The sequence below is a fragment of the Balaenoptera ricei genome, chromosome 13, assembly GCF_028023285.1.
Source record: "Balaenoptera ricei isolate mBalRic1 chromosome 13, mBalRic1.hap2, whole genome shotgun sequence".
NCBI classification, from domain to species: Eukaryota; Metazoa; Chordata; class Mammalia; order Artiodactyla; family Balaenopteridae; genus Balaenoptera; species Balaenoptera ricei.
Window position 1 is genome coordinate 81,643,489 of NC_082651.1, and position 27,961 is coordinate 81,671,449.

The 27,961-nt window shown below is 52.4% G+C and overlaps 2 protein-coding genes across 4 annotated transcripts; both read right to left on the reverse strand.

The window, feature by feature from the left end:
• Positions 1 to 1,032: 1,032 nt before the first annotated feature.
• CAD (carbamoyl-phosphate synthetase 2, aspartate transcarbamylase, and dihydroorotase) lies at positions 1,033 to 23,522 on the reverse strand. Of its 3 annotated transcripts, XM_059893382.1 has the most exons (45): positions 23,135 to 23,480; positions 22,756 to 22,895; positions 20,450 to 20,579; positions 19,439 to 19,581; positions 19,125 to 19,266; positions 18,767 to 18,938; positions 18,378 to 18,563; positions 18,094 to 18,206; positions 17,628 to 17,773; positions 17,239 to 17,370; positions 16,864 to 17,097; positions 16,516 to 16,737; positions 16,127 to 16,315; positions 15,757 to 15,881; positions 15,447 to 15,577; positions 12,647 to 12,759; positions 12,158 to 12,402; positions 11,695 to 11,941; positions 11,231 to 11,329; positions 10,818 to 11,042; positions 10,549 to 10,731; positions 10,102 to 10,320; positions 9,659 to 9,826; positions 8,865 to 9,047; positions 8,641 to 8,745; positions 7,967 to 8,206; positions 7,639 to 7,720; positions 7,172 to 7,338; positions 6,842 to 7,006; positions 6,566 to 6,697; positions 6,143 to 6,344; positions 5,577 to 5,767; positions 5,342 to 5,482; positions 5,030 to 5,131; positions 4,535 to 4,631; positions 4,203 to 4,253; positions 3,866 to 3,910; positions 3,589 to 3,758; positions 3,404 to 3,478; positions 2,670 to 2,882; positions 2,340 to 2,465; positions 1,986 to 2,141; positions 1,799 to 1,900; positions 1,533 to 1,627; positions 1,033 to 1,417 (listed from the first exon to the last, which is right to left on the reverse strand). In XM_059893382.1, exons 1-45 carry the CDS (start codon positions 23,214 to 23,216, stop codon positions 1,315 to 1,317), a joined length of 6,729 nt encoding a protein of 2,242 aa, XP_059749365.1. In that variant the 5' UTR covers positions 23,217 to 23,480; the 3' UTR covers positions 1,033 to 1,314. The 3 variants fall into 3 exon arrangements, with proteins under 3 accessions (XP_059749365.1, XP_059749366.1, XP_059749367.1); XM_059893383.1 differs by lacking the exon at positions 4,203 to 4,253; XM_059893384.1 differs by lacking the exons at positions 1,033 to 1,417; positions 1,533 to 1,627; positions 1,799 to 1,900; ... (5 more) ...; positions 3,866 to 3,910; positions 4,203 to 4,253 and adding an exon at positions 4,258 to 4,317 and having other exon boundaries at positions 23,135 to 23,522.
• A 46-nt stretch (positions 23,523 to 23,568) lies between these two features.
• Positions 23,569 to 27,706, reverse strand: ATRAID (all-trans retinoic acid induced differentiation factor). Its single transcript, XM_059893389.1, has 7 exons — positions 27,182 to 27,706; positions 26,942 to 27,063; positions 25,065 to 25,136; positions 24,781 to 24,852; positions 24,558 to 24,679; positions 24,129 to 24,226; positions 23,569 to 23,903 (listed from the first exon to the last, which is right to left on the reverse strand). Exons 1-7 carry the CDS (start codon positions 27,404 to 27,406, stop codon positions 23,799 to 23,801), a joined length of 816 nt encoding a protein of 271 aa, XP_059749372.1. The 5' UTR covers positions 27,407 to 27,706; the 3' UTR covers positions 23,569 to 23,798.
• Between the last annotated feature and the right edge of the window lie 255 nt (positions 27,707 to 27,961).

A 27,961-nucleotide genomic window follows, 5' to 3' on the forward strand; every position in this document is an offset into this window, starting at 1 on the left:
CTAGCGATGTGACTTTGGTTAAGCCACCTGGTAATCTTCTGAGTGTTCCGCGTCTGTAAAACGGTTTGGACGTTTGGCATAGGATTAAATATATGTGGAAAGTTCCTGCTCATGCTAAGTTTTCAAAAAACGAGTTCCATCTCCTTTTCCCATTCCTGCAACTTGCTAATAGCTAACAGCTCTTTGCACAAAGCAGGTTCTTCCTGAATGATGTTGGAGCAGTTTGGACCATTGTGTGCCAATTCAATCTGTAGAAGTCACTGGATGTCTCACCACCTAAGAGGCCTCCAAGTTGAGGATGAGAATTACCTTGTTCATCCTTATACTCCCACTGCACATGGTGCTTTGTACCCAGAGGGTGTAAGTTAGCCTGCTGGATCCAGAAATTTAACGCCGCTAAAGTTCATGAAATGGAATAGCTCACACACTTTGAATGATCCACAGAAGCCCTAACCTGCAAAGGTACCTGAGCTACTCCACCTCAGCCCCCTAGCCCAGGGTTCCCAAGCGACAGTGCTCCTCAGCCCCCCTTACCCTAGTCCAGGCTGAAAAATCCAGTGAGGCAGTCTCCCAGGGAGAGCAGGAAGGAGGGGCTCCTCCCAGTAAGGGCAGCTGGAGAACTCCAAGCGAGGTTTTGAGGATGCAGTGGCCACCTCAGCCACTGAGGAGAGGACTACCCAGAGGAGAGGAAAGGCCTACGGGATAGCGAACACCACTAGCAGGACGCAGATGCTCAGCCCTCCCTTCCCCACGACTCACGCACCTGGATTGAGGAAGGAGGGCTGGACACGTATCAGTGTAGCGCAGGCCGCAGAGAGCACCAACAGAATGGCGCGTTCCTGCCCAGAACCCCAAAGAGCCACCACTCTGAAAACGGGGGACTGGCTGCCCCCCTGGCCAGAACGTGAGCCTGCCCGGCAAGGCTGCTCTCGTATTTGGGAAACTATTCTCGTCTTCTAGAAGAAAGCTCTGCCTATTACACTTAACATCCTCTGCTGAAGCCAGGATACATGCAAGGAAGCAAGAACCAGAGGCAGCTCAGCTGTTTTACTAAGTCAGTGGAAAAGTAACAGTAGAGATTTCAGGTGCAATAAGGGAGACGGGGCCGAGCGGGCCCCAGCATCTGAGGCCCCACCCCCATGCTAGACAGCTCCAGTCCAGTCCAGCGTCTGAAGCGTGGTCCACATGTGTGTGCGTATGAGCACATGACCTATCTGGATGCCCCAGAGCATCTACTAAGTGTGCTGCCTCCGTGGAGGGCACCGGATTCCATGCCCAGCAGCCGGGCCTGAGAAGAGGCTGAGGAGTCGGGCCCTAGAAGCGGCCGAGCACGGTGGCTAACAGAGCCATGCGGATGTACATGCCATTCTCCGCCTGCCGGAAGTAGGCTGCTCGGGGGTCCGAGTCCACCTCCACACTGCAAGAGAAGGAAGAGTTACCATGTGGCCCAAGACAGCCTGAACAGGACTGAGTGCACTCCCAGAGCCAGACCCCCGCCCCCAAGCATATCCTCAATTTTGATGCCATGTCACCTTATCTCATTGACTCGGGGCATTGGGTGCATCACCACCATCTTCTTCTTGGCCCGGGTCATGATGTGGGGAGTGAGGATGAACTGGCCAAAGCACTGCGAAGCAGAGAGGGGCCCCGTTAGCACCTCCGGGCAGGCGTGGCTATGAGCCCACGAGCCTGGGTTCCACCCCCCGGTCCTCGCACTCAGTTGTCGCCAGCAAGGGACCCAGCCTCCCTGCATGTCCAGCAGCTCCGGCCCTGGCTTCTCCTCAACCCCCGTGCTCACAGCTTCATACTCCTGGGTAGAGCCGAAGCGCTCCTTCTGGATGCGAGTCATGTAGAGCACGTCAGTGTCGGGCAGCGCCTCCTCAATGCTCTCAAATTCCTCCTGGAGGGTGAGGCCCGGCCAGGGTGAACGTGGTGCCGGCGCTGACTGCCCAACCCAGGTCCCCCACGGGCTCCCAGGGCCTGACCTGCTTGGTGCCGCGGGACGCCACGAAAGCCCGCACGTTGGGGGGCATGCGCAGGCTGGGAGGCGCCACGTAGCGCAGGCTGACGCGATACTGGGTGAGCAGGCAGGCCAGTGAATGCACCGTGCGTCCGTGCTTCAGGTCCCCAACCATTGTGATCTGGGGAGGAAGCCGGTCACCAAGATGGCCCCCAGACTGAGCACACCCCCACCCCCATTTTAAAGCTCTCGGCCTCAGGACCAGAATGTAGGCCTCAGAATGCAGGCAACATGCCCTGAAATGCAGAAACCACCTCCCAACTGTCCCCCTCTCCAGACCAACACCAGGCAGGCCTCCAACCCCTGCCACCACCCTCACCGTCATGCCGTTGACCGTCCCAAGCTCCTCCCGGATGGTGAAGATGTCCAGCAAGGCCTGGGTGGGATGCTCTCCGACCCCATCCCCGGCATTGATCACTGGCCTCCGGCAGTGCTTGGCTGCCAGCTGTGAACATGGGGACAAGGAAGGAGAATCCTGTCTTCTGCGTCTCAGGGACCCCCACTCCCTGCCGCAGTCCCACTCCTCCTGCGTCCCCGCACCCATCTGGCCCGACTGAGACCGGCAGTCACAGGAAGTGTGGGCAGGAGGGCCCTTGTGTCCCTGGGTCCAGCCACATCAGTCCTGCCCCGGCACACAGGCCGGCCTCACCTCCACTGCGCCGGGCTGGGGGTGCCGCAGCACCACGACGTCGGCGTAGCAGCTCATGGTCTGCACCGAGTCAGCCAGGGATTCACCCTTCTGGACGGAGGACGTGGCTTCTGAGAAGCTGAGCACGGCGCCCCCCAGCCGGGCCATGGCTGCTGCAAAGGAGCTGCTGGTCCGCGTGCTCACCTCGTAGAACATGGAGGCCATCACCTTCCCCTGGGGGAGGCGGGAGTCATGTGTGCACACACGTGTTCATCTTGGGGAGTGCGTGGGCTGATGCCTGCCTCCCCAACTTACGCAAGAGGGGTGCTAGAACCCTTTCCCCCAAACCTTCCCATGACCTGTTGTAGCCTTGACATTTCCACCGTAGTGTCACTCTGAGCTAAAGGTCTGCCTCCAAAAAGCCATTGTTAAGAGTCTGAACGAGACATTCATTCTCTGGGAGAGAAGGAAATACCCTAGACTTCTCTCCCACGAATACATCAGCACCAACCAAGTGACCAGATTAGCGGGCCTGTGTGCTGGTGCTCAGGGCCTCGCAAGTCAGCTGAATACTGACCAGAGGAGGGCAAACATGGGGGCGGCCTAGAGAAGCAGGACCTCCCAGAGTAGGGCTTACCTATGGAGGGTGTGGACTCATACGAGGGGACCTATGGCGGGGGAGGGAGACCTCTCTGACCACTGCACAGCCCTGCTGACACGGGCCTGGATCCCCAGCCCACAGCCCTGACCCTGACCTTGAGAATGTCGAGGCTCCGCTCCTTCTGCACCATCATGCGCAGCGTGTGTGCCACATTGAACAGGTGAGACATCTAAGAAAGATCCCAAGTCAGCTGGAAAGGCGGTGGCCCCCAGAGGTCCTAGCCCCAGCTCTCCAGATCCTCTAAGCTCTGGGTATCGCCCTCCTCCCTCCCCCAGGCACCTGATCCTTGGTGAACTGCTGGACAGACAGGATATGTTGGCCCACTAATGAGTGCAGCAGGGGTGAGGTCTGGGGGTGCAGCAGGCCAGGGGTCCCCAGGTTCTGGGGCGACGCCTGTCTAGGTACTGGTGGTGGAGGGTAGCAGGTGCCATCAAGGGTTCCCATGAGCTCTGCAGAGTGAGGGACGGGGCAGAAGAGGCTGGTCAGAGGGTTCCTCCTACCCAGGCCAGATCAGAGAGGTCCCCAAGGTGAGCGCGTGTTCTGGGGAGTCTCTCACCTGGCTCAGCTGCCTTCCGGGAGGTCTTCTCCTTTGGCTCCTCAGCTACAAAGAGGGCAACAGGACAGATGTAAGCCCGTGGCTGAGGTGTGTGAAGAGCCCCCGCTTCCCCAGGACTCCGGATCACAGTGTCTGTGTTAAACCAACTCACACCACAGCAGCTAAAGCAGGTTAGGTGAGGGCAGGAGAGACTGGCAGCTCTGGGCACGGACACGTGATTTCCCACAGGGGCTGTTGTATGTGATCAGTGGTGCCCTCCCGGGACCCTCCCAGTTGGCAGAAGGATCCTAGGCAGGGGGAACGGCCAGGCTCACACCAACCAACAACCTGGATTTACCCCACGCTCTGCTGCCCCATGGGATCCCAGCTCCCAGGCGGAGGAACACAGCTGCCCACAACAAAAAAGGGCCTGTGAGAAGATGCCGTGGGATGCCTCCCTCATGCTGGGCGGGCTGATTTAGGCAAAGGGGGGCACAGCAGGTCAGAGGGCAGCAGGAAGGACAAGGTAAGTGGACAGAGGTGAGGTGCTGGGGGGTGCTGGGACAGTTCCTAGGCCACAAAGCCCCCAGCCTCAGCCCACCGGGGACACTGCGGGGGAGAGGAGCCCATCCCGACACGTCTCTAAGTCCAGGTGGCCCCACCCTCCACGTCATAGGACCTTCCTCTTACCTGGCAAACCTGGGTCAGAGGCTCGGTGGATTCGGGGCGGCAGGTGGAAGCGGCCATCGGGAAGCGCTGGGATGCCCCGGCGGGGCCTCTCCGGGGTCTGGAGAGACAACACTGGGTACTGACCTGACCCTCCTCAAATTCAATCCCTCAAGAAAAGCCAAACTGCTCCCTGTCTGCTAGGATTCTACCTCCATCATGTCCCCTCAGCCCCGCCTCCCACTGGGCTGCCCTCAAGAGGCGCGGGCCCACTGGCCTCTCCGAGACGTCTCTCTGGTTGGGTTAATAATGGGTTTGTGTTTCCTGTGGGAAGACTCCTAAACTGAGAGTTAATTCTGTGTTTTGCAGTAGAGGGGGCAGGTGGTGAGGATTTTAAGTGTTAAGTGACGAACGTTCCACCGCCCCGAACCACCAATGAAAATGTTTATGCTGTTAGCCTCGCCCCTGACTGTACCCCCCCACCCCCACCCCCGCCCCAGCCCAAAGCAGCACGGATACCGTGGTTAGCTCACTGGCGGCCGGGGCCGAGGGCGTGAGCTGGGGAACAGCCCCCTGCGGCCACTTGCGTACATCCTGTCCATAGCCCGGCGGCACCAGCACCTGCGGACAGAAGGCAGGGGCGGGCAAATGAGCCAGACCGGGGTCCTAAAGGGGTGGAAGCCAGCGAGAAGAAAAGAATGCCCTGGGGACCTGCACCCACCCGCACCCAGGACAGTTGAACGGGTGGTGGGACCACAGAGATGTGCTGGGGCGGGGAGGAGAATAGCACGAGCGGGTCACGACCGGTCCGGGCATGGGCCACACACATACCTGCCCATCAATATAGGCAACCTCTCCTCGCAGGACCACACGGCGGACGGTGCCTTTCACCTTCTGCCCTTCAAAGGGTGTCCAGTGGGCCTTGGAGAAGGGCATGTGGTTGGGGACGGTCCATTCGTGCTCCAGATCCACCTGCCAGAGTCACGGGTTATGCCGGGCACGGGCTGCAGCGTGGAACAGCTCCCAGGGCTGGAGAGCCCCTGCCCCCCGGGCCTCATCCCCACACCTCCACGTAGGTGTCCTCCTGGGGGGGCAGGTGGAAGATGCGCCGCGGGTTGTGGTGCAGCCGCTGCAGCAGGTCGTCCAGGCTGAGCCGGCCCTCGCTCACTGCCGTCAGCAGCAAGGGCAGCATGGTCTCCAGCCCCGGGAAGCCGGGGGGTGGCTGGGGCCCACACTTCTCCTCCACGGCGTGGGGGGCTGGGAGAAGAGAGCATGACCCCCGGGACCAATCGCCTCCACCCACGAGAGGTCACGCACGCCACCAGGATGGTGCCTCACTACCAGCCCCGATGCTAATTTTTTCTGGGAATCAGAAGGTAGGGAAACTGGGACTGCTGTCAACTTTGGGCGCCCACACCTTTCACCCACATTCTCTCATTTACAGTTTCCTCATTTGCTCATTCGTTCTTTCAGTAAATATTTATCAAGCACCTATGACAGACCAGGAACTGTATTAGAGGCTGGGATCCTACCCAGATCAAGGCCCAATCTTCATGGAGCCCAAGGTCCTTGCCCGTGAGGATGGGGCACGAGCCCGCCTGGGCAGAGGGGGTTCGGCCTGGGCCCTCTCACCATGGTCGGAGGCAAAGCAGTCGATGACGGCCATGTTCTCCCATAGGGCTTCCACGTCCTGCCGGGAGCCAAGCTCAGGCCGAACCTCCCCCTTCCCGGGCCCCAGGCGCTCCAGGTCATCGCGGCTCAGGAACAGATGGTGGGGCGCCACCTCACACGTCACCGGCAGCCCCCGTGCCTTTGCGGCTTTAATCAGCAGGATCTGGGGGAGAGCAGGGAGACCTCGAGGAGGCCTCCCTCCAGGCCCCACCCTGCAAAGTCCCCGCAGCCAACCTCCCCTCTCGGAAAGTCATGGGGCAGATGTGCTGGGTACGGGCTCCAGGCTCCCCTGCTCGTCCCCTGCCCCTCTCCTGCCCCCAAGGACTACCCTGATCACCTGGAGTTACTGGGAAAGCAACAGGGGCACCTCTGCTGGGCTCTCACCTCTTCCTTCCGCGCCACGTGACAGATGTGTACCGAGCGCTGGGTCAGCTGTGCCACCATGAGGACGGCGGCGACACTCTGCCGCTCTGCGTGGGCCACAATGGGGAGGTGGGACGGCCACGTCTCGAAGTGCTGGGGGCAGGAAGAACATTCTGGGACCGTGCAGAGCCCAAGCCCTCACGGAGCTCCTAACTCTCACTGCTGCCAGCCCACTGTGCGGGGCCCTCAGGCCAGGAGGTACTGGTTGGCTGCCTCCTCTCACCTGCCCACCCCTACCTCCATCCACTGGGCCACACTGTCCAGCCGCAGCTCAGAGAAGGTCTCGTTGAGGTAGAGCTTCAGCCCTGCAGCAGACCCAGCCACAGCACCCAGGGTCCCTGCGTTTTCCGACGAAGCTCCGAGGAATAAGGCATAGTCACAGCGGGCGCCGGCCTCTGCCAGCTGGAGAGGGTACATTTGAGATTAGGCCCCTCAGCACCGGTGCCAGCTTGGCACCCATGCGTGGCCTGGGCCCCTGGGGAGGGGCAGAGGGAGCAGGGTTCAGGGAGGTCGGGGAGGTTGGTGGGGGCATGTGGGTCACCAGGAAGCAGCAGAACAAGGGCTCACCTTCTGTGCCAGGGCCAGAGCAGGGGCATCGATGATGGGGGGCCGGGTATTAGGCATGGCACACACCATGGTGATGCCCCCGGCCAGGGCAGCCGCTGTGCCTGAGGCAAAGTCCTCCTTGTGTGTCCCCCCTGGTTCCCGCAGGTGCACGTGGACATCAATCAATCCTGGGAGAACACGGAGGCAGCAGATTAGAGGAAGATTCCGAGACACGAAGGGCATCAAGGAGGTGAACTGGGGTGGCAGGAAGATAAGCAGCGACTGATACGAGTGAGAGGTGGTGAGGTTCGTCAAGGGCATCGTGGATGGAGGAATAAAAGAGCTTAGAGTGAGGAAGATTCTGGGCCCTCCCCACTCTGTACACTCCAGGGCAGAGTGGGCCCCACGGCCATCCTTTGCTGCACCCAGGGTCCATGCCAGCTTCTACCAGTGTCCAGAAGCCAGGTTCTCTCAAGAGATGCACTTACCAGGTAGCCGCACGAGCTTCTGGGAGGTCATGCAGTCAACATGCACCTTCAAAGGAGGGGCTGGCCCAATCTGTCCTAGGGCCTGCAAGGTGGAAACCACGGTCAGCTTTGACTTAAGGGCAGCCTGGGAGGTGCAGATAGGGATTGGGTTTTCCCATAAAGCAGGCTTCTGCCTCTCTATACCCACCTTCTCTCTCTGCAGCCACAAAGCTTGATTACTAGCATGGCTGTTTCATACTGAGGTTTCCCAGCCCCAGGGCACGCTCACTTCTCCCTCCTCCCCCACTGACACTGGCCGCCCCCTTCCTGGCACCCAGGTGTCAGTCACCTCCACAAACAGTTTGGTGCACTTGATATCGATGATGAGGGGCACGGAGAAGTCAGCGGCCAGGCGCCGGGTACGGTAGCCCTTGGTGACGAAGGAAGAGAGACGCCGGCCCCCGGCCCCGCGCATGGACAGGTTAATCACTAGCTCGAAGTTTTTCTCAGCGAGCTGCTCCAGGATGCTTCGCTGTGGTGGACTCTCTCCATCCACTGCTTCTTCAAAGTGCCAGTCCACCGCCGTTACCTGTGGCCCAAAGACAAGGTCGGGGCCAACTTGAGCCTGGCAGGGGCCAGGAAGGCCAAGCTGAAGGGAGGAGAGGCGGCCCAGGAGCCCATGAGGAGGACGGAGACCAGGCTACCCCTCTTTGCTACAGGCAAAGCATTTTTCTTGACAAGAAAGGTATCTACACTATGGTTACCAAGGACTCTGTGGTATGAGCCCACACGTCACACAGAAAGATAAAATTCTGGAAGGAAACATGCCAAAATGTCAACAATGGTGGGGAGATCATGAGGGAATTCTTTTTTTCTCTTTGCTTCTCTGTATGTTCTACTGCTCTACATGGAATATATAACTTGTACAATGACAAGAGAAGCAGGGGAACAGGGAGAGAATTCCTGGGTGCTCTCACACCTTGGAGAGCGGGCAGCGTGGGGTAGGGCGGGAGCAGCCCATACCTTGACACCGTGCTCTGTATAGAAGTCAGCAGTGCCCAGGCTGGCGTAGAGGCTGTAGCCCAGGCTCTCCAGCAGTCGCACAGTTGGGAGCAGCTCACTTTTGTTCTGAACCGAGAAGGAGGATGAGGCTGTGTTTCCCCCGTCTTCCACTTCAAGGTCAGCCCTGGCCCAGGGAGCCAAGGCCATCTGTCCCCCCAGCTTCAGGCACCCCCCGGATTCTGTACCTTATAGCTGCCAATGGTCAGCAAGATGTTCTTCTTGGGGATCTTAAAGCCAGTGCTTAGCATGGCCTTGAGGTAGGCCTCACAGCGGCTCTCCCCAAAGCCAGCCACTTCCCCGGTACTGGTCATCTCCACACCCAGCACCACGTCAGCACCCGCCAGGCGGGAGAACGAGAACTGGGGCACCTGAGAGAGCAGGAGGTGAGTGAGGCCCAGGCGTGAGGGGCCCATATCCTGCACCAGTGGGGTGGCCTCAATCCCCTCTCTTGGCCTCCTCCAGGCAGCGGGGTGAGCCTTCCCTGTGCTGCTCCACGTGAACCCACCAATCATCAGCTGCTTCCCAAACACGCTCGGCTCCCCTCGGTCTCCACGAGGCTACTCCCCGGCCTTGGAACACTTCCTCAACAAGCTCGGCCAATCTCAAATGTCACATCCTGACCGTCCTCCAAGGCTCATGCCAAATGCCACTTCTTTTCTTGAGCCTTCTTGAGGGTCACCACCCTCTCTGGAAGTTGCACCTCCTTTAGCGTTTTGTTTTTATCTCTACTATGCAGGTTTATCACACATTGTTCTACAAACAAGCTGTTTTTGGACCCGACTTCTCTTGCCTCCCATCACTAGAGGGGAAGCTCCTAAGGGACAAAGACCATCTTATTGCCCTGACAGCCCAGGAAGGCCTTGCCCACAGGAGGTGCTTGGTTTATACGTCGACTGACATACAGCTTGCGCAGGAGATGAACTCCCTCCGCTATTCGCCTCCCCGCTGACTGCTAACCTCGGGCTTCAATCCTCCTTACCTTTACTCCCACGACTCCAGAGCCAGTCATGAGCCCCACAGGCTCCACTTCTTCCCCCATGATGACCCGTGTGGCCAAGGCTACTAGGTCCACACCCAGTGTCTTGGAGACGAAGGGGAAGGAGCGAGAGACACGCACGTTGCATTCAATGACTTTCAGCTGGTCGTCCTGGGCAGAGAGGGATTGGTCGGGCCTTCCACAGGTGGACTTGTGACACCACCCCAGTGACCTTGGCTCTTCCCCTCACTCATCATTCTGTGGGTCATCAACCCGGGACAGGGGGCAGGGTGACTGCTACAAACCCTGACAATACTGTGGGCTTGAGCTGTGACCCTGCCCCTCCAGCTTTCCTCCTCCAATGAGGGCTCCCTGGCACCAGGGCCAGCACAGAACAAGGAGGCACCACGGACCTCTGGTCCCTGCCTTTAGCCCCCTCTTACTACCTTGGCAATGAGCTGCAGATTGAAGGGTCCTGTGACCTGCAGCTCCTGGCCCACAGCGTGCACGATGGCTTTGATCCGCTCCAGGGTTTTGGCAGTGATGTCCTGCGGCGGGGTCACCAGCGTGGCATCACCTGAATGCACACCTGCGTTCTCCACGTGCTCGGAGATGGCGATGGCTGCCACCACACCATCACAGGCCACAGCGTCCACATCAATCTCCTAGTTGTGGGGGGGTGGGGGGCGGGCGGCGTGCAGGGCAATGTGATGTAGAGCAAGGGCCATTTTCTTCTCCCACTTGCCCCCGCAGGAAGCTTCCCTTCCTTTAAGAGCCCTGGCACAACCCATCCTACCCAGCCCACTGTGCCTACAGACTTCTGTAGGACCAGAGAGGGGAGTCGCCTCCGAGGCTGGGAGCCTGCCTGCCGAGACTTGTCTGCAGCCTCCCACCTTGGCCTCCTGGATGAACTTGGAGATGACCACGGGGTGCTCCTTGGAGACAGCTGCCGCACTGCTCAGGAAGCGCTCCAGGTCCCCATCGGTGTAAGCCACATTCATAGCAGCACCACTTAGCACATAGGAGGGGCGCACGACACAGGGGTACCCCACGGTCTGGCAGAACTGGCGAGCAGACTAAGGGCAAAGGGAGCTTAGCTGGGTTGCTCACACTCACCCGTGACATCATCCAGCCTCCAGCCCCCCACCAGGCCCCAGCCCACCTCTAGGTCACTAAGCTCCCTCCACTGAGGCTGGCTGATACCAATGGTGTCCAGGAGCCGGGAGAACTTAAAACGGTTCTCAGCTGAGTCGATGGCTTCAGGGGAGGTGCCCAGCACCCGGCACTGTTGCCGATGCAAAGCCATGGCCATGTTGTTAGGCAGCTGCCCGCCCATGGACAGGATCACGCCTTCAGGGTTCTCTAGCTCATAGATGTCCATCACCACCTACGGTGCAGGAGGAGAAACAGGTGTCGGTAGCAGACAGGGTCAGGGGTCTGAGCCTTCTTGCTCACTGCTCTTCATCCTTCACCCACTTCCCCTCAAACCCCACAAGTTTCTAACAGTCTTGGGTCCGTCAGCCACTCCTACTTGACTGGCCTCCCAGGCTAACAGGCAGCCTTCATCCGTCTCACCTCAAAAGAGATCTCATCGAAGTAGAGTCGGTCACACATGTCATAGTCGGTGCTGACTGTTTCTGGGTTGTAGTTCACCATGATGGTTTTATACCCCATCTGCCACAGCGAGGGGAATGACATTCAGCAATTAGGTGGGAAGAAGAGCACCGAGAAAGTAAAGCCAAAGCAGTACTTCAGAGAGTACCGCCTCAGCTGTCTCTGAAATTGCTGTACAGGACGGCTGCCTTGGGAGGGAAGTAAGACCAGCAATGAAGGTATCGGAAAAGCAGATACAGAGTTCTGGAGAGGAACCACATGTGAGGCACAGGATGGCCTAAGGGGACCCCCCCAACCCAAAGCCCTGTGATAGATGTAAGGTGCAGCAATGACTAGAAAGTGCCAGGATTGAGTGCGGATGGAAGGCAGCTGCCAAAGCTGATTAGAACAGCAGAAAAAACCATATGAAAGACTAGCTCTTGGACCTTTCGGAGCTGCTGGATGCAGCCCACAGCACACCAGTCAAACTCGACGCTGGAGCCGATACGGTAGACGCCAGAGCCCAGGACCAGGACATGAGGCGTTCGAAAGCTGAGGTCATGGGTGGTGCCCCAGTATGTCAGGTACAAGTAATTTGTCTGGGCTGGCCATTCAGCTGCAACTGTGTCAATCTGCTTCACCGCTGGGCAGATCCCCAGTTCCTGACGCAGCTTGCGAACAGCCAGCTCTGTGCTAAAGAAGAAGGGTCAGAAACATAGGCCCTGGGAGTGGGGTATGGACCAAGTAGAGGGCGGAGATCCCAGGCAGGGATCAGAGAGGAAAATTCCCAGGGACGAAGGTCAGAGGCCTCCAAAGCTCCCCACACCCTCCCCTCTGAGGGCCCCTCACTGGTACGAAGGTTCTCTGCCCCACACTTCTCAGCCCGAGGCCCTCCCCGCCATCCCTGACCTGAGAACTGCGAGGGCAATCTGCTTGTCTGAGAAGCCGAGGCGCTTGGCCTGCTGCAGCAGGTGTAGGGGCAAAGACTGTCCACGGTGTTGCTCCAGCAGCTGGGTGTGTGCTACGATCCGCTTCATTCGGTGCAAGAACCAGCGGTCGATGCGAGTAAGTTCATACAGGCGATCCACCGAGTAGCCAGCCCACAGGGCAGCTGCCACCACAAAGATGCGCTTGTCTGTTGGAGTCTCCAACTCCTAACGGGGAGAGGGCAGACAAGCTAAGCCTCCGTTTCCTCATCTGTAGAAACAAATCTCGTGATACGTCCTCATAATAATGAAAAATGAGAAATGAAATCACTGAATTCTCAGCAAAGTGAAAACATAGCAAAGGTCCACAAGTGACTGGTGCTAGTATTACTGGTAACAAGCTCAGGGGCTGGGGACAGAGAGAAGCAGGGTCTGTTCTGAGGGTACTGCCAGGGGAAGGGGAGCCGCTTACCATATCACTGACGGGCTTGACTGTGTGATCAAAGCCCACGCAGTTCTCATCCACCATGCGCAGAGCCTTCTGGAAGGCCTCCTCAAAAGAACGCCCAATGCCCATGACCTCACCTGGAGGGATACCATGTGAGGACTGAGGGCCAGAGGGCAGAGGCAGCTGGGGGCATGCTGCCCAGAATGTCTGTAGTTGTTTTGTTTTTTTTTTTGGCCTCAGCTTGTGGCATGCAGGATCTTAGTTGCCCAACCAGGGATCGAACCCACACCCCCTGCAGTGGAAGCTTGGAGTCTTAACCCCTGGATGCTGGACGGCCAGGGAAATCCCCAGAATGTCTGCAGTTTACAGTCAAGTCCCACAGTGGTGGGATTTATGGTGTTTCATTGAGAATCTTACACTTGCACCTCTTCTTCCTACCATTTTCATGTTTTGTGTTTCTTAGTGAAGTGAAACTAAAATGCCTAAAATGGGCATGTGGATACTGGAACATGTTGCAGTTTTACCACAGAGGCCCCACATCCCTGATGGGTTATCCAGTTATTTGGTTTGCTTTATTCATATTGTGATGACACCATCTGGGATCTGGCTCACCCTTTAAAACTTTTAAAAAGTCTGGATAACAGGAAGATGATCCCATTACTCCATGAATCCATCCAGAGCTAATCACATTTACAACTATCACTTTAGAGTACTTCCTCCTGGACTTTTTTCAAATATGTTTTATACATGATCATAGTAGACATACAGCTTCTATCCTGCTTTTTCCCTCATGGTAAGCTTGTTCCCACATTCTATGTCACTTTATTACCAGCAGTTGAACTCCTATATGATTTACCATAATGTAACTGCTCACTTACTGTAAGACATTTAGCTTTGATGTGTTCATCATTCTAAGTGAGGCTGTGATGTTTTCCGTGCTTTAGGTTATCTCCTTAGGATACCTTTCCAGAAGTGCATGGGCAATAGGTAAGATAAATCTTCTGGCCCTTGATAAGTATTAGTGGCTTTATAGAAGTTTGCGCTTTACAATACAAAGTATAAATTTAACCAATCTTCTAAGAAGTGTGTATAATCATTTAAAACAAGTTTTGCTAATAAGCAAAAATAATTATCTCATTTTAACTAGATTTCTAACTACTAATAAGAGGGAACTTCTCCCACCCCCCAGCCCTGCTTATTGATTTCCTGTTCTATAAAGTTTTGTTCATGTCCTCTGACAATTTACCCTAGGGTCTTCAAATATTCCTTACCAAATGTATTTTTCTGTTTACAATCCTAATATTTGTTTCTTTAAAAAAATTTTAAAAACGCCAAGAGGGTACCAGTAATATTAAGTAAGTGGATGAGTGATTTTGTTCAATTCCTTTGTAATGTGGTTATATTATAAAAGTTTTTATCTTGGGTAAAAGAGAAACCCAATGCACTCATACATGCAAGCCTAGAAAAATCCTGGAATCATATATATCCCCAAATTAATCGCTGTATGACAAGATTACAGGTGATTACTCTTCTTTGGTTAAACTATCTTTTCTAATTTCTCAATGATTCATGTATCTTACTTGTACAATAAAAGTTACAAAAAGTTACCATGGAAGATCACACTCCAAGAACACTCAAATAGATGTAAGATACTTAAAATTAAATGTCTCATCTAGGAATCAATTTTTGATTGTCCTATTTTCAATCCACTTCTTTTAGCCACAATTTATGGCTTCATTCCCACGTTTATTATAATTTTTACATAACAGAAATTCATCTCCAGAAGGAACATCTTGGCAGTCTTGTAAGATTTCTAAAAGTTCTGAAATCATATCTGAGCTTAGACTTACGTGTTTAAAGGCTACTATTGTCTTAATGGAAATTTGGAGCACAGTAAAATGCTATTATCCTTAGCTAGTGGCACTTTGGTACACGCACATGCTTGTTTTAATGGAAATGCTTTGCAGGACAAACTAAGGCAATTTAAAGGGTCAGTATAAGGAAGCATACTAACTCAATCCCAGCATGCTCTCCACTGCTTGGAGGCTGACCATCATGCCCATTTATTATTCATTACTAAGTGTCCCTGTTTTTATGAAAAGGTGTCTGATGTCCTGCTCTGATCTTAGACATTGTATTAAAAAACATTTCATTTAGTGACCATGGCAGGAAGTGCCCAGAGAAGGAGATACGCTCAGCATGGCTGCCACTGCGTTGACTTGGCCTTAGAGGTGTTCATAGGAAAACAGCAGTCATCGTTTCCCTGAAGCAATCAGTATTTAAACGAGCATGGAGAACAAGCTGTCACTGGTAATAACAGCCTAGTGACCAGGCCATGGGCAAAATGCCATGAAATGCCGTGGGTGGAGTTTCATGGAACTGGTCTCACCCATGACAGGCAACGTAAACAGAGGAACATATGCAACTAGCAACGGATCTAGTTTTCAGTTCTTGGCTCCGCCCTTTACTCAGGCACACACTTTCCTTCTGTGGGCACCTACTTACTCGTTTGTAACATGAGAGAAATGAGATAGTCCGATGGCTATCACCCCATCCCAAGATTTTTGACATGCCATCTGGGGAGTGGAGGTAGCATGTGTATTCTGACAGATTTCCAGATGCCTTTGATCCCTGCCCCTGAGGAGGACTGCTATCTTAGTTGGAAATATCCCTATTAGTTCTGAGAAACCGTGTTCCCAAGAAGCTGCTCATATAGGAGCTGAAAGATCATGCCAGGGAACTGACTATGACATTCTAGATTCTTGGGACATGTGGGACCCCATGAGGTGATCTGGGGAGGGGTCTCTTGGGATGTGTCTCTCACCGACACTCTTCATGCAGCTCCCAATCTTTGTGCTGACGCGGAGGAACTTGCTGAGGTCCCAGCGAGGAATCTTCACCACACAATAATCCAGACTGGGTTCAAAGGCTGCTGTTCCCCCTGTCACCGAGTTCCTGGGAGCCATCAGGTGAGGGTGCCAGAAGGACAGAGCAGGAGATGTAAATGGTGAGCTTCCAGATAGTTCTCTCCATCCCACACATCCAGACAATGTCCTTTCCATGTTCCCTGTCCCATAATGATTTTTTTAGCTCCCCACCGCCTTTCCTCCCTGATCTCTCCCCAACCCTTGTACCTGAGTTCAGGTAGAGAGATGCCCAAAGCCAGCTTGGCTGCCACATAGGCCAGTGGATAGCCTGTGGCCTTACTGGCCAGGGCGGAGCTGCGAGAGAGCCTGGCATTCACTTCAATGATGTAATACTGCAAAGACAGAGAACAGAGAAAGAGTTACCAGATAACTGGCCTAGAAGGTCTGCCTAGGAAAGGTCTCCGAAAGGCAGGAAAATAAAGCAGCATCCTCCAACCCAAGGCCCAAACCTACCGAAGATAATCCCAGCTTCTACTCCAGGGTCTGTAGGGTTAAAGGGCCTCTTGGCCTCGAGGCCCCAAAATTATGGAAGGCGGTCCAACAGCTACAGTATCAGCTCCACGGCCTAGAGCCTCACCTGCTCAGACTCAGGATTCAAGGCATACTGCACGTTGCACTCCCCAACAATTCCAAGGTGCTGAGTCACCTTGATGGCCGTCTGCCGCAGCAGCTGGTACTCCCTGTCATTCAGCGTCTGGCTTGGAGCCACCACTATGGACTCCCCAGTGTGGATGCCCAGTGGATCTAGGTTCTCCATGTTACACACCTGTGAAGGGAGAGTCCCAGAGTGGTCACTGCCAAAGGGAGTCAGGAGAGATAGGAGGCTGCATCCCAGGGTCCTGTTGCCTCTGGAGACGCACCCATCCTGGGTCTGAGGGACATCGAACTCTCAAAGATGTCAGCCGGACCCCCGGCTCTCACAAGAACTCATACTGCCTGACGCTACGCCCCTCCTCCGTCACTCACCGTGACACAGTTGCCATAGGTGTCTCTCACCACCTCATACTCAATCTCCTTCCATCCTTTCAGGGACTTGTCTACCAGCACTTGGCTGGTATGGGCAAAAGCTGGGGCCACGAGAGCAGAGAGCTCCTCTTTGTTAGAGGCAAAGCCAGAGCCCAGGCCCCCCAGGGCAAAGGCTGCACGCACCAGCACGGGGTACCCCAGTCTCTCGGCAGCTGCCTGGGCCTGCAATGAGCAGAGACAAACAAATGGGATCAAGCCTTGACCGCGTGCCGTGCAGAGGGCTCCTGGACCCGGAGAGAATACGGTGTCAAGGAAACGACACCCGTCTACCCCAACCGTGCCTCAAACCTGCTCAAGAGAGTTTGCTGCCTCACTGGGGGCCACGTGCTCTCCGATCTCGGCCATCCTGGAGGCGAAGGCGCGCCGATCCTCAGTCAGCTCAATGGTCTCCACAGGTGTGCCCAGGACCCGGACCCCATACCGAGCGAGCACCCCAGCCTTGGTCAGCTCCACACCACAGTTCAGAGCTGTTTGGCCCCCAAAAGTCAGTAACACGCCATCTGGGCGCTCATTACGTATCACCTGAGAGAGGAGAGAGGAATAATAGGCATTAAGACCCTGGGGTTAGGGAGTGGATCAAAGAATTTGGAAAAACCCAGAGTGACACAGGATCCCCCTGCCCACGTGGGTCCCCTCCTCAGCCTAGCCTCACCCGAGTCATACCTGGGTTACGTAGTGAGGTGTTATTGGGAGGAAATAGACCTTGTCAGCCAGCCCCTGGGAGGTCTGCACGGTGGCAATGTTGGGGTTGATCAGCAACGTCTGGATGTTTTCCTCCTTCAGGGCCTTGATCGCCTAGGGGGACAAAAAGGGCATATCGGCCTCGAATGCAGAAGCAAGATTTTCAGTCTTAGACCAGTATTTCTCTTCCTCTTCTCCCCTCCCTGGACTCTCAGTCCCTAAAAACCCACTTCTGTTCCTCACCACCTCACCTTTCTGCACGGTCCCCAGATCTCCTGGGTCACTTCCTCCCTACAACTAATGTTCATGCCTCAGCCCTATCTGCTCCTGAGGGCCACACACCCAGAGGGTCAGGGACGCACGTGCTTTACCTGGGAGCCTGAGTAGTCAAACTCTCCGGCTTGGCCAATGGAGAGGCCCCCTGAGCCCAGAATCAGAACCTTTCGTGGTGGTGGAAGCCCAGAGCCTGGGGTGGGAATCCCAGGGAGACAGAGGCGCTCGGCCAGCCGCTCTCGAACTATGGAGGCAAAGAAAGTCACATAATGTTAGAGCTGAATGAGACCCGAGAGGTCATCTAGATTAACCCCTCACTTTACAGAAGAATCAAGAACAAGTCATGCCTCTAACGAGTGGCAGAGGCAGGACCAGAAGCCAGGACTTGTGATTCTGGGTTCCTTTGAATAGAAGAAGCATAAATGAATCATCTTGGCCTGACTGCCTTCCCACCCCTCCCGCCTAACCTCCCAAACACCTATCAGTTTCCCGAGACAGGTCCATCTTATGCCTCTCCTGGAGCCCATTCTTAGATCCACAACCCAGTTCTACTCGAGTGCTTACCTGTCTGGCCCCCAGGGTTACTGGTGGTGGCTTCTTTCACAGTGTCCAGAAAAATATCAAAAAGAAGTTCCATATCTGAAGGGCCAGCCTGGTGCTCTGGGTGAAACTGGACACTGTTGAAGAGAGTGGATCACGAAAATTGCCATCATCATTGGCAGCCTTGGAAGTAGGTAGTGGGAAAGATGACGGGGGCCACTGCTGCGGTTTACTTTTTGATCTTCAAGTCCCAGTGGGCTTCAAAGCTGTACAGATCCAGTCATCATGCCAGAACCACCCAGGCTCACCTGAAGAAGGGCAGGCTCTCATGTACAATGCCTTCATTGGAGTGATCATTGGCGTTGGTGAAAAGAGGAAGCCAGCTTGCTGGCAGTGAGTCTGTTTCCACAGCAAACCCATGGTTCTGGGATGTTAGAAAGCAGCGCCCAGAGCCCACCAGCAAGCATGGCTGGTTATGGCCTCGGTTCCCATACCTGGAGATGGAAATGTACTGAGTCACAGGCCCCTTTCACCCTCCCTTCACTACTGTACCAAACCCAGCTCTTGCTGATCTCACAATTCTCACCAACCCCCACTCCTGTTTCAACACTAATAAACACCAACTCTACTCCCATTCCCAAGACTCCCCACACCTCATGTCAGTGGTGTGGGCACTTCCTCTCCCCACAAGTCCCACCTCATCTTGTAAGTCTTGGCCCCAATGGCTAAGGCCAACAGCTGGTGTCCCAGGCAGATCCCAAAGACAGGTCGGGGGTTCGGTTCAGATAAGACACGGCTCAGTGTGGATACCACGCTGGGATAGGAGGCGGGGTCGCCAGGGCCATTACTCAGAAAGAGACCCTCATACTCTGGAGTGGGCAGAAAAGATGATGTCAAAACCCGTGGTCCAACTAGAGAGAAACACCACTAGAGCAAAAACCCTTATCGCCACCTTCTTCCCTGCAGCTCATTTTGACTTTCAGCAACTGGACCAAGGGCCAGATCTTCCACCCATGCTGTTTGTCTGTGACCTTGTACAGACCTAAGCTACTCACCCTGACTGTCTAATGCGTGGTCCCAAGGTACCACAGTGACCTCTGCCCCACGCTGGCACAAGCATCGGATCTGATTATACTTGAGGCCACAGTCCAAAGCAAGGATCCGAGGGGTACCCCCTGAATTGAATACCCGTGGAACCTGAGGAATAAAGGGCGACGGTTGACAGCTGTGATTAGTAGGTATAATATGCGCACACCAATCCCTACCTTGGAGGCCTCTTCTGGTTCTCCCTCAAGTGTTCACCCCCGAGTATGGGCAGACTATAACTACTGTGCTTAGTCTGGAATACTCTCCCACTCTACCTCTGTACCTTAATGGAGACCTCTGGCACCAGGGCACGGGCATTGGGGTCCAAGAAGGGCAGGGTTGAAGGCTCCGTCCCATCCTGGACCAGCTTTCCCAGCAGAGACCCTTGCTCTCGCAACTTCTTAGTCAGCTCCCGAGTGTCCACTCCTGCCCAAACAAGCAGACTCTGAGAGATCACTTCCCCAACGCAGTCACGCATGACGTTAGACTTCCATTCCAGAGCCTGAGTCACACACAGCTGTTCTATGGGCATCAAAAATCCCGGGCTATCCTGCTGGAAGTACCCTACCATGAAGTACTCTTGCCCTCAAATATCACATCTGAATTGAACCACCACTCCAGATCTGTTTACAGAAAATAATACCAAGGGACAAAAGAACACTCTAAATGACAATACAGGAATGTAATCAATAAAATGCAGACTGTGGGGTACGCTAAAGGAAAATCAACTGTTTGTGTCAAATAGGTTACAAGGCCCATAGAGTAAAGATTATCAACCAAATGCAATGTACAGTCCTTGTGTAGACCCAGATTCAAATAAACAAACAGTTTTTAAAAAATCAGAAAATTGGAGAAATTTTAAACATTCCTTGTATATTTGATATTAAGGAATTACTGTTAATTTTTTAAAGGTTACAGTAATGTTACTGTGATCATGTTTTTACAAGGATTTTTTTTTCATAGCTATTGAACTATCTGTGGATGAAATGATATTATGTCTGAGATTTGCTTCAAAATAATCTGGGAGTTGTAGTAGTGGTGATGAAATAAGTTTAGCCCTGAGTTGATGAAGCTGGGGATTCATTATCCTATTCTCTCCTTTTGCAGGTTTGAAATTTTCCATCTGAGGGAGAGCTCAGTTCCTTCCCCCAGCTCCAGCCTCCAGTCTAAAGCTTTCGGATCAGGTACATTGTATCACAATCTTGGACTCAAGTCCCAAGAGCCCACAGAGTCCTTGATTCTTTCCATCTGGGTATCTGTGCTCCACTCAGACACCCCTGTGCTTGCACCATACCTTGTAGGCCAGGTATGCCATGCTGCTGCAGCCACTCGTGCAGGGTACGGCTGGCACTCCAGTGGCTGGGTGTGGGGCAGCACTCTCCTACCACCAGTCCTGCCACGTGGATCCCCGAGGATTCAAACCACTGTCGATGGGAGGAGGAGAGTGTGAGAAGCTCAGGGCCACACACCTCCCTGTAGGGCCATGGACCCTGTACTTCAGCCACACTGAATGACCTGTCATTCCTTTAACATGCCAAGCACCTCGTGCTTTTGCCTTTTATCAGCAATGCTGTCACCTGCATGAAACACTGAACACATGGGCCTGGGGTGCCTGATTAGTCATTGAAATGACATTTTCCTTTTCCCTTCCTTTTCTTCTATCCCCTTTTCCATGAAGTCACCCCCATTCTCACCCACTGCAGCTTCTGTCTCCTCCTTAGAGCTCACCTAAGTTCACTTTGTTTCTACTTGACTTGCTATTTCCATTGTATTACAAATGTGTCCAGATGTCTTCATCAGAGAACTATGAACTCAAGAGCAAGGTACCTGACACATGATAGTAGTCAGCGTTTACTGAGGGCCCACTTGGTGCCAGGCATTAGAATAGATGCTGGGGGAGGAGCATGAGCATAAAAAAAGACAAGGTCCTGTGTTCAGAATGTTAATTTGCTACCTAGGGAACCAGAAAATTAACAAAGTAAGGTAGATAATACAAGATCATAATCACAGGGTGTGATAAAAACAGTGTAGAATAGGCAAGGGCACAATACCTTACTAAATAAAAACAAAGGTTCAGGGTGCAATACTAGGCATTATACCACCACCACCCACCCCCACTTCGTAAGGGATTATCATTTAAAAAAAAGGTAATGTACGGCTTCCCTGGTGGCGCAGTGGTTAAGAATCTGCCTACCAATGCAGGGGACAAGGGTTCGATCCCTGGTCTGGGAAGATCCCTCATGCCGCAGAGCAACTAAGCCCGTGAGCCACAACTACAGAAGCCCGACGGCCTAGAGCCCGTGCTCCGCAACAAGAGAAGCCACCACAATGAGAAGCCTGTGCACCGCAATGAAGAGGAGCCCCCGCTTGCTGCAACTAGAGAAAGCCCGCATGCAACAACGAAGACCCAACACAGCCGAAAATAAATTTAAAAAAATAAATAAAAAAAAAAAGGTAATGTAAATTTGCTACTCAATGTAAATTTGCTACTCGATAGATAAGCTTATAATAACTAAGTAGAGAAACAGATTGTTTATCTGGGAGAAAGTGGCATATTTAAACTACATCTGCTTAGTGGTGGAAGGTTTGAAGAAAGATGAACGTAATCTGAAGGCTAGTTTGGCAGAACCCTCCATGTCTGCACATGGACAAGTGCATTTACAGCATATGTGCTACAAAAGCATCTGTGGTGGGCTGGTGGCTCCAGGAGGCCTTACTCACCTTGGTTCTGTCAGGGCCTCAATTTTGCAAGGGTATAAACTCAACTTTGACATCGTATCTAGAGTTGACAAAGTTGAAGACTTACGTCAATTAACCAAGATAGTGCATTATAAACTAGAATGCAGTGAATTTATACAGAATGCAGTGAATTTATGTGATGAGGGATGGTTCTTCCAGGAATACCAAGCATGTCTCTTTCCTAGAGTTTCCTTTTCTAAGTGTCAGGGTGATTGGGAAAGCATATTAAGAATTAAAGGCTCAGTAACCCTAGAATTAGGACAAAGTGAGTTTTGAGGAATCCTACGCTGGAGGCTATGGCTACTCTACAATTAACTTGTGTTGATTTTTTTTTTTTATTACTTGAACTCTCAGAGGGCAACTTAGTTTCCAAATTCCAGACGAGGAGGAATAGGAGAAACCTCACTGAGAAGGAAACTGAGTTTCGTATCTACATGTAAGAACTCTACTGAAAAGTGGTAAAGAATGAGGCAAGGTAAGGAAAGCAGGTTTAGAAGATGATAATCAACTTCATTGGTTTGGTAGGTGAACTGTGACCCGCCATCACTGAGAAGGGTGTAACCCTAGTGTCCAGTCTCTTTCCCATTAATTTATGCACTCTTAAAGCACTGCTCCCATCACATCACTCTGCTGCTAAAAAATTTTCACTGGTTCCTTACTAGAGCCCAGACTCTTCACCTTCGCCTCCAGCACTCGGTGCTTCTCAAGGTGTTACCTAACAAACCCTGCAGAGTGCCTGTCTTATCACTTTAGTGTGTACCTGCTTTCTCCAGAATGCCTAGCGGAATGTCAGTGCCTTCACTAACAGTTAACAATTACTGATTTGAAAAGGAATGTAGTGAAAGCACTGGATGTGGCTACCTTGCTGAGCCCGAACTCATCCACTTCATCTGGAGGGATGCCGTAGTTACCAATCAGAGGATATGTCAGCACTAAGATCTGTGCTTTGTAGGAAGGGTCAGTGAGGGCCTCGGGGTAGCCGACCATACCGGTTTGAAACACTGCAAGAAAGAGGCAGAGCTGGGGCTTAGGCAGGGCACTCTTCGGAGCACTGCCCCGAGCGACGAGAATGCCCCAGAGGAGGCTGCCCGGACCGTCAGGGATAAAAGGGGTCGGGCTGGGGAATGGCGGGGGAGGGGGTGTGCAGGCGGGGAAATGGCGGGGTCTGGGCAGGGCAGGCTGGGCAGAGAGGGGCAGCAGAGAGTGGGATGAGGTCGGCAGCCAGCCCGGACTTGCTTACCCACTTCCCCGGCAGTCGACACAGCGGCCCCAAAGGGCTGGCCCCGCAGGACCGACCCGTCCTCCAACACCAGGGCCGCCATGGGAACGGAGCTCAGAGGACGGGGTGATTACAGAGTAGCGGGAAACGCAGCAAGCCCCAGCGGATGCTAGAACCACGTGAGTACGGCGCGCCCGGAATCGGTCCACGTGGCTAGCCGCGCCGGTGTCTGGATCAAGGGCGGCGTGGACCGCGCAGGAGCCCAGGCACTCTGGGCGGCGGCAAACTGCGGCGGCGCGGGCAGCTGGCGGCGTGAGGGGCGGGGCCGGGAACGTGAGGGGCGGGGCCAGGGCAGCGACAGGGTTGGGTCACCTCCTCTACCCTGCGCGAAGCGATGGGATACCTGAGAAAACCAGCTCTCCCAAGGTAGCCTTTCCCACGCTAACCAAGAGACGAAGAAGAAAAAAAAACTTTATTACAGTCAACAGCACAAATGGGAGCCGGTACTAGTCCACTCCTGGACTGGGTCTACAATACGCAGGGTTGTGCAAATTTCCATCCTCCTTCCGACGGCGGCCTCTGCCTTGGGAGGGAGGATCCGCTGACCAATGATGTCTAGGAAGCAAATCTCCCTGGCTGGACTAAGATGGGGATGATCTTTAGTCAGCAGGAAGACCTATGTGGTTCATGAAGCCTTGGCTTTTCGGCGTTGAGTCCCCCAAAGGAGGATGGAGATGGATAATGTGGTGGATCCCAGAATCCCAAAGAACATGAGCAGTGAGAAGGAGCCCTGTGAATAACAGACCGAAAAAACTTCACACAGGGTTACACTAAGGGCTTACAACCTAACACCCAGTTCTTTCCTAGCATACCTGTCCCCTCAACCAGGGCAATTCTCTTATAGTTTCCTTCTCTAGGTGATTTGCATCAGCTCCTGGTTTTATGGCTCTTCTTTCAGAGAGGTACTTACTCTATGCATTTCTCTTATCCCTAATTAGAAGACCTAATTCCTCACCTGGCGCATACACTTGTAGCCATGGAAGCCTTCAGCACAAACACACTGCAAGAGACCTGGACCACCAGGTGCACAAGATCCATTCTCAGGACACATTTCTGGGAGCCAGAGAAAAACAGAGAACATCACTGGATTTCATTAGGTATGTTTTCCAAATATCTCCTTCAACTTAGATTCTCTCAACTATTTCTAGGTCAAAGGTAGAGCGGAAAGATTACAGATAATCAGAACATTGTCATCATCATCATCATCATCATAAGTTATTTTAAAAATATTAACAAAAGGTTAAGACCTTTTCTTTCCGAGGGGTTAAAGCTTCAGAAACCCAAACAAAAGGCACTTAAGCAACTTTACTGTCTTTCTGATCTAAATCGGAGAATACAAGGGAGGAAGGGCAGTTTCTGGAGGGGTGGAGGTGAGACAGCATACCTGAGTCCCCAGTGCTGTTGCAAAGCTTCCTTTGTTCTTGGCAGGTTTGGTTGTTTATATAAAAAGTGACAGTATCCCAAGCATTAATACCTCCAGGACAGTTGACATCTTGTGGCAGTATCCTGAACACAACACAGGCAGTCATAATATGCAGCCTCAAGTTGCTGAGTTCACATCACTGCCTCTCTTTGGTTCTCTCCCACACCCCACACCCCTTACTCACAGAGTCTGGAGCTGGGTAAAGCCATGGAAGGTGTTGGCCAAGTCACCCTGGAGGGGGTTTGCCTGCAGGTCTCTGCAAAGCACACACTGTTAGCACTGTGCTCTAGGAAAACACCTTACTTCCATTCACACATGAATGTGTGTGACTGGTAATCCAGTTCTCATTCTGAGTTGTCCAAGTGTAGACAATATTCAAACATCCTTTTAGGAGTCCATCCTCAAAGACTTTCCCATCAACCCTTTGCCATAATCACCTTTTGGGAAGGAGGATAATTAACGACTTACATGATGATAGCAGTATGTGCCTGAGGAAAGTATGGACCAGGGTCCTTCAGAGAGCAGTTCTGGAGATCCAGCCTGAGGAAATAAGGTAATCAGCAAAACTGTGTGTCTCTCCCCTTCATCCAAGGTAAGCTAATACAACCCCCTTATCAGCTAATATTAATTGAACACAGCTGTGTCGGGGCCACAACCTAGGTACTCTGGTAGATGTTTTAATCCTGTATTGTCCAATTGTCACCACTAGCAACATGCAGCTACTTAATTTAAATTTAAAAAATTCAGTCTCTCATTTGCACTAGCCACATTTCAAGTGTTCAGTAACCACTAAGGTGGTTAGTGGCTACTGTATTGGAAGGTACAGATACAGAACATTTTCATCGTGACAGAAAGTTCCACCGGACAGTACTGTTCTTATCACTATACCTATGCATCTGTGCATATATTGAAAGAAATGTGTTTCTTGTCAGGATTAGTGAAACTCACTCACACTGTAATATTATGATTCTCAGATCCACAAAAGGCCGTCATATAGGAAAAAAATTCAAGTCACATAAATGAAAGTTTTTTCCAAGTGCATTTTCTACCACAGATTGGATGGATGTAAACTACTGGATATTAAGGTCCATGCCACACTATTTTTTCTTCAATATCTATTGCTGTCTGTTCCTTTATTCTACAAATATTTACTGAGTGCCTACTAACTGCAAAATTTCAGAGAATTAAAAATAACATTCAATATCTTAGCTTGCAAGTGGCTTACAATGTAGTAGGGGAACAAGACCATCACCAAAAATAAAAACAATATGAACATTAAATTACAATATGAACAGTATATAAAATTAGAGTGGTACAGACACTAAGGATTAGAGGAAGTAAAAAATAAAAAGATATTACTCTGGTTTTTAGTAGTAGGGAACATTCACAAAAGATGTTGGAATTAAAGGACAGATATGTTCTAATTTGGTGGAGGAAGGCAATTTTAGGTAAAGAGAGAGGTTTGAACAAAGAAACAAAGGTGGAATGCTTTTGGAGGTAGGAGAGTCTGGCTGCTGCCAGACCCTCATGAAGGGTTTGAGTGGACAAATAATTGAAAGTAATGTTGAAAAGGTGGGTTGGGCCAGTCTATGGTACTTTCTGGTTTGAACTTTATCCTAGGGCAACAGACAATTATAAGTCTAATTTTAAAGCCAGAGAGTAATAAGGGAAAAAAATTGGTTTTCAGAAAGTTTAACATAAAGAAGTATTTAGGCAGATGAGGGAAAGAGAAGAATGGAAGCAAGACATGTGACATTTTGAGTCTGAAGTGAGAGTGCTCTGAAAGAGGAAATATTTAACAGTAATCTAGAGGTACCCACGTGTATCTGGAGCTTGGAGAGAGGTCAAAGGAAACTAAGAGATCTAGTTTTGGGAGACACCTGCATAATGGTTGAAGCCGTAAGAAGAGGTGGATTCTCAAGAGTGTAAGAGGAAAACAATGCAGAGACTAATCTGCATAAGGGGACAAGAAGAGAAATTTGCCTCAAAGACAAACATGAATTAATGAGAAGGGGAAGCAAACCATATTCCATAGTGTCCTTCAGGCCAAAGGAGTCATTTCATGGAGACACACAGTAAATAAGCCAAAGAGTTGACAATAAACAAAAGAAACAAGCTTAAAAAAATGCTAAAAATTATGACTTTTATGCATTTCAACCAGGAAGAACCACAGGGTTGTTAACTTAGCCAAAAATGCTATAACAGATTTAAAAGTCTGAGACTCATGGTTTAGATGCCTCCAAAACAGGCACGAATATTTATCTCAAAAGCCAATCAGGCAAGCCTTGAAGAATTTGGTTTGGGAACTCTTTTCCAGTATCCAGGGATGTCTTCTCCTCCCTCACCCCAGGATGGTGCCCTTCCAATTCAGGCAGCAGCGGGCGTGCAGCATTAGCTCTGGTGTCTGCTTACAATAAAGAGCCACTTCTGACAAATTTTGCACACTCCCTGGACACTGGATGCATATCTGCAGAAGAAAGAAAACAGGACTCCAGAAAGCAAGCCAAGAAAAAAACAAGGATCAAAAGTTAACTGCCAGTACACTCTCCAGAATTCCTCTAACACAGGGCATGGAAGTGTCCTACCTTTATGTCAGGTTTACTAGAAGACGCATTTCTTCCCCTTGGAACCAGGCGCCAAAACAGCGCACCAGAGAATTTCTGTACCAGATCTTGTCCAGGGAAGGACCTCATCTTTGAGAATACTATTCGAACATATATATTATGCCCTCTCCAATGACTTCTCAATCTGCCAGCCCCGATTTGGCAGGTGTAAAAGGACTGCAGGTACACAAAGAACTCATCAAGCATTACAGAAAGTACAGTCCTGCCAACGCACAATATAGGGCATTCGTACGCTGTTAAGCTTGCAGAATGGCCAGAGGTCTCGTTTGTAGAAAAAACGACTTAAAGTTATTCAACGATTAAGGAGCAAGGAGGTCAAATTTAGGTCTTTGGACGTCGGCAAGGCGAAGGCGCTGGGAGACAGCGGAGGGAGTACTCGGGAGTGGGAGCTGGCTGGGCTATGTCTAGGGAGGCCCCAGGGACGAAATCGGGCCTGCGCGGAGGCAGAGGAGTGGGGAGAGCCGAGGGCCGGCAAGCAACTGTTTCAACCCAACCTTTAATTTGCTTCAGTACCTCGGGTAGCGCCAAAGCCCTTTCCACGCTCAGAACGAGGAGTAGGGCTGCAGCCCAGGGCACCACGCTCAAAGGACTGTCGAGCCTGCGAGGGGCCATTTTTCGCCCCCTCTGTCCTTCTCGGCTGATCGCGAGACTTGCGCGTGTGGCCCCGCCTCCCAGCGTGTCACGCCCTCGCCTGGGGCGTGGCCTAGTCTGCCAGGCTAGTCCGCTGGGCCGGTCGGTCCG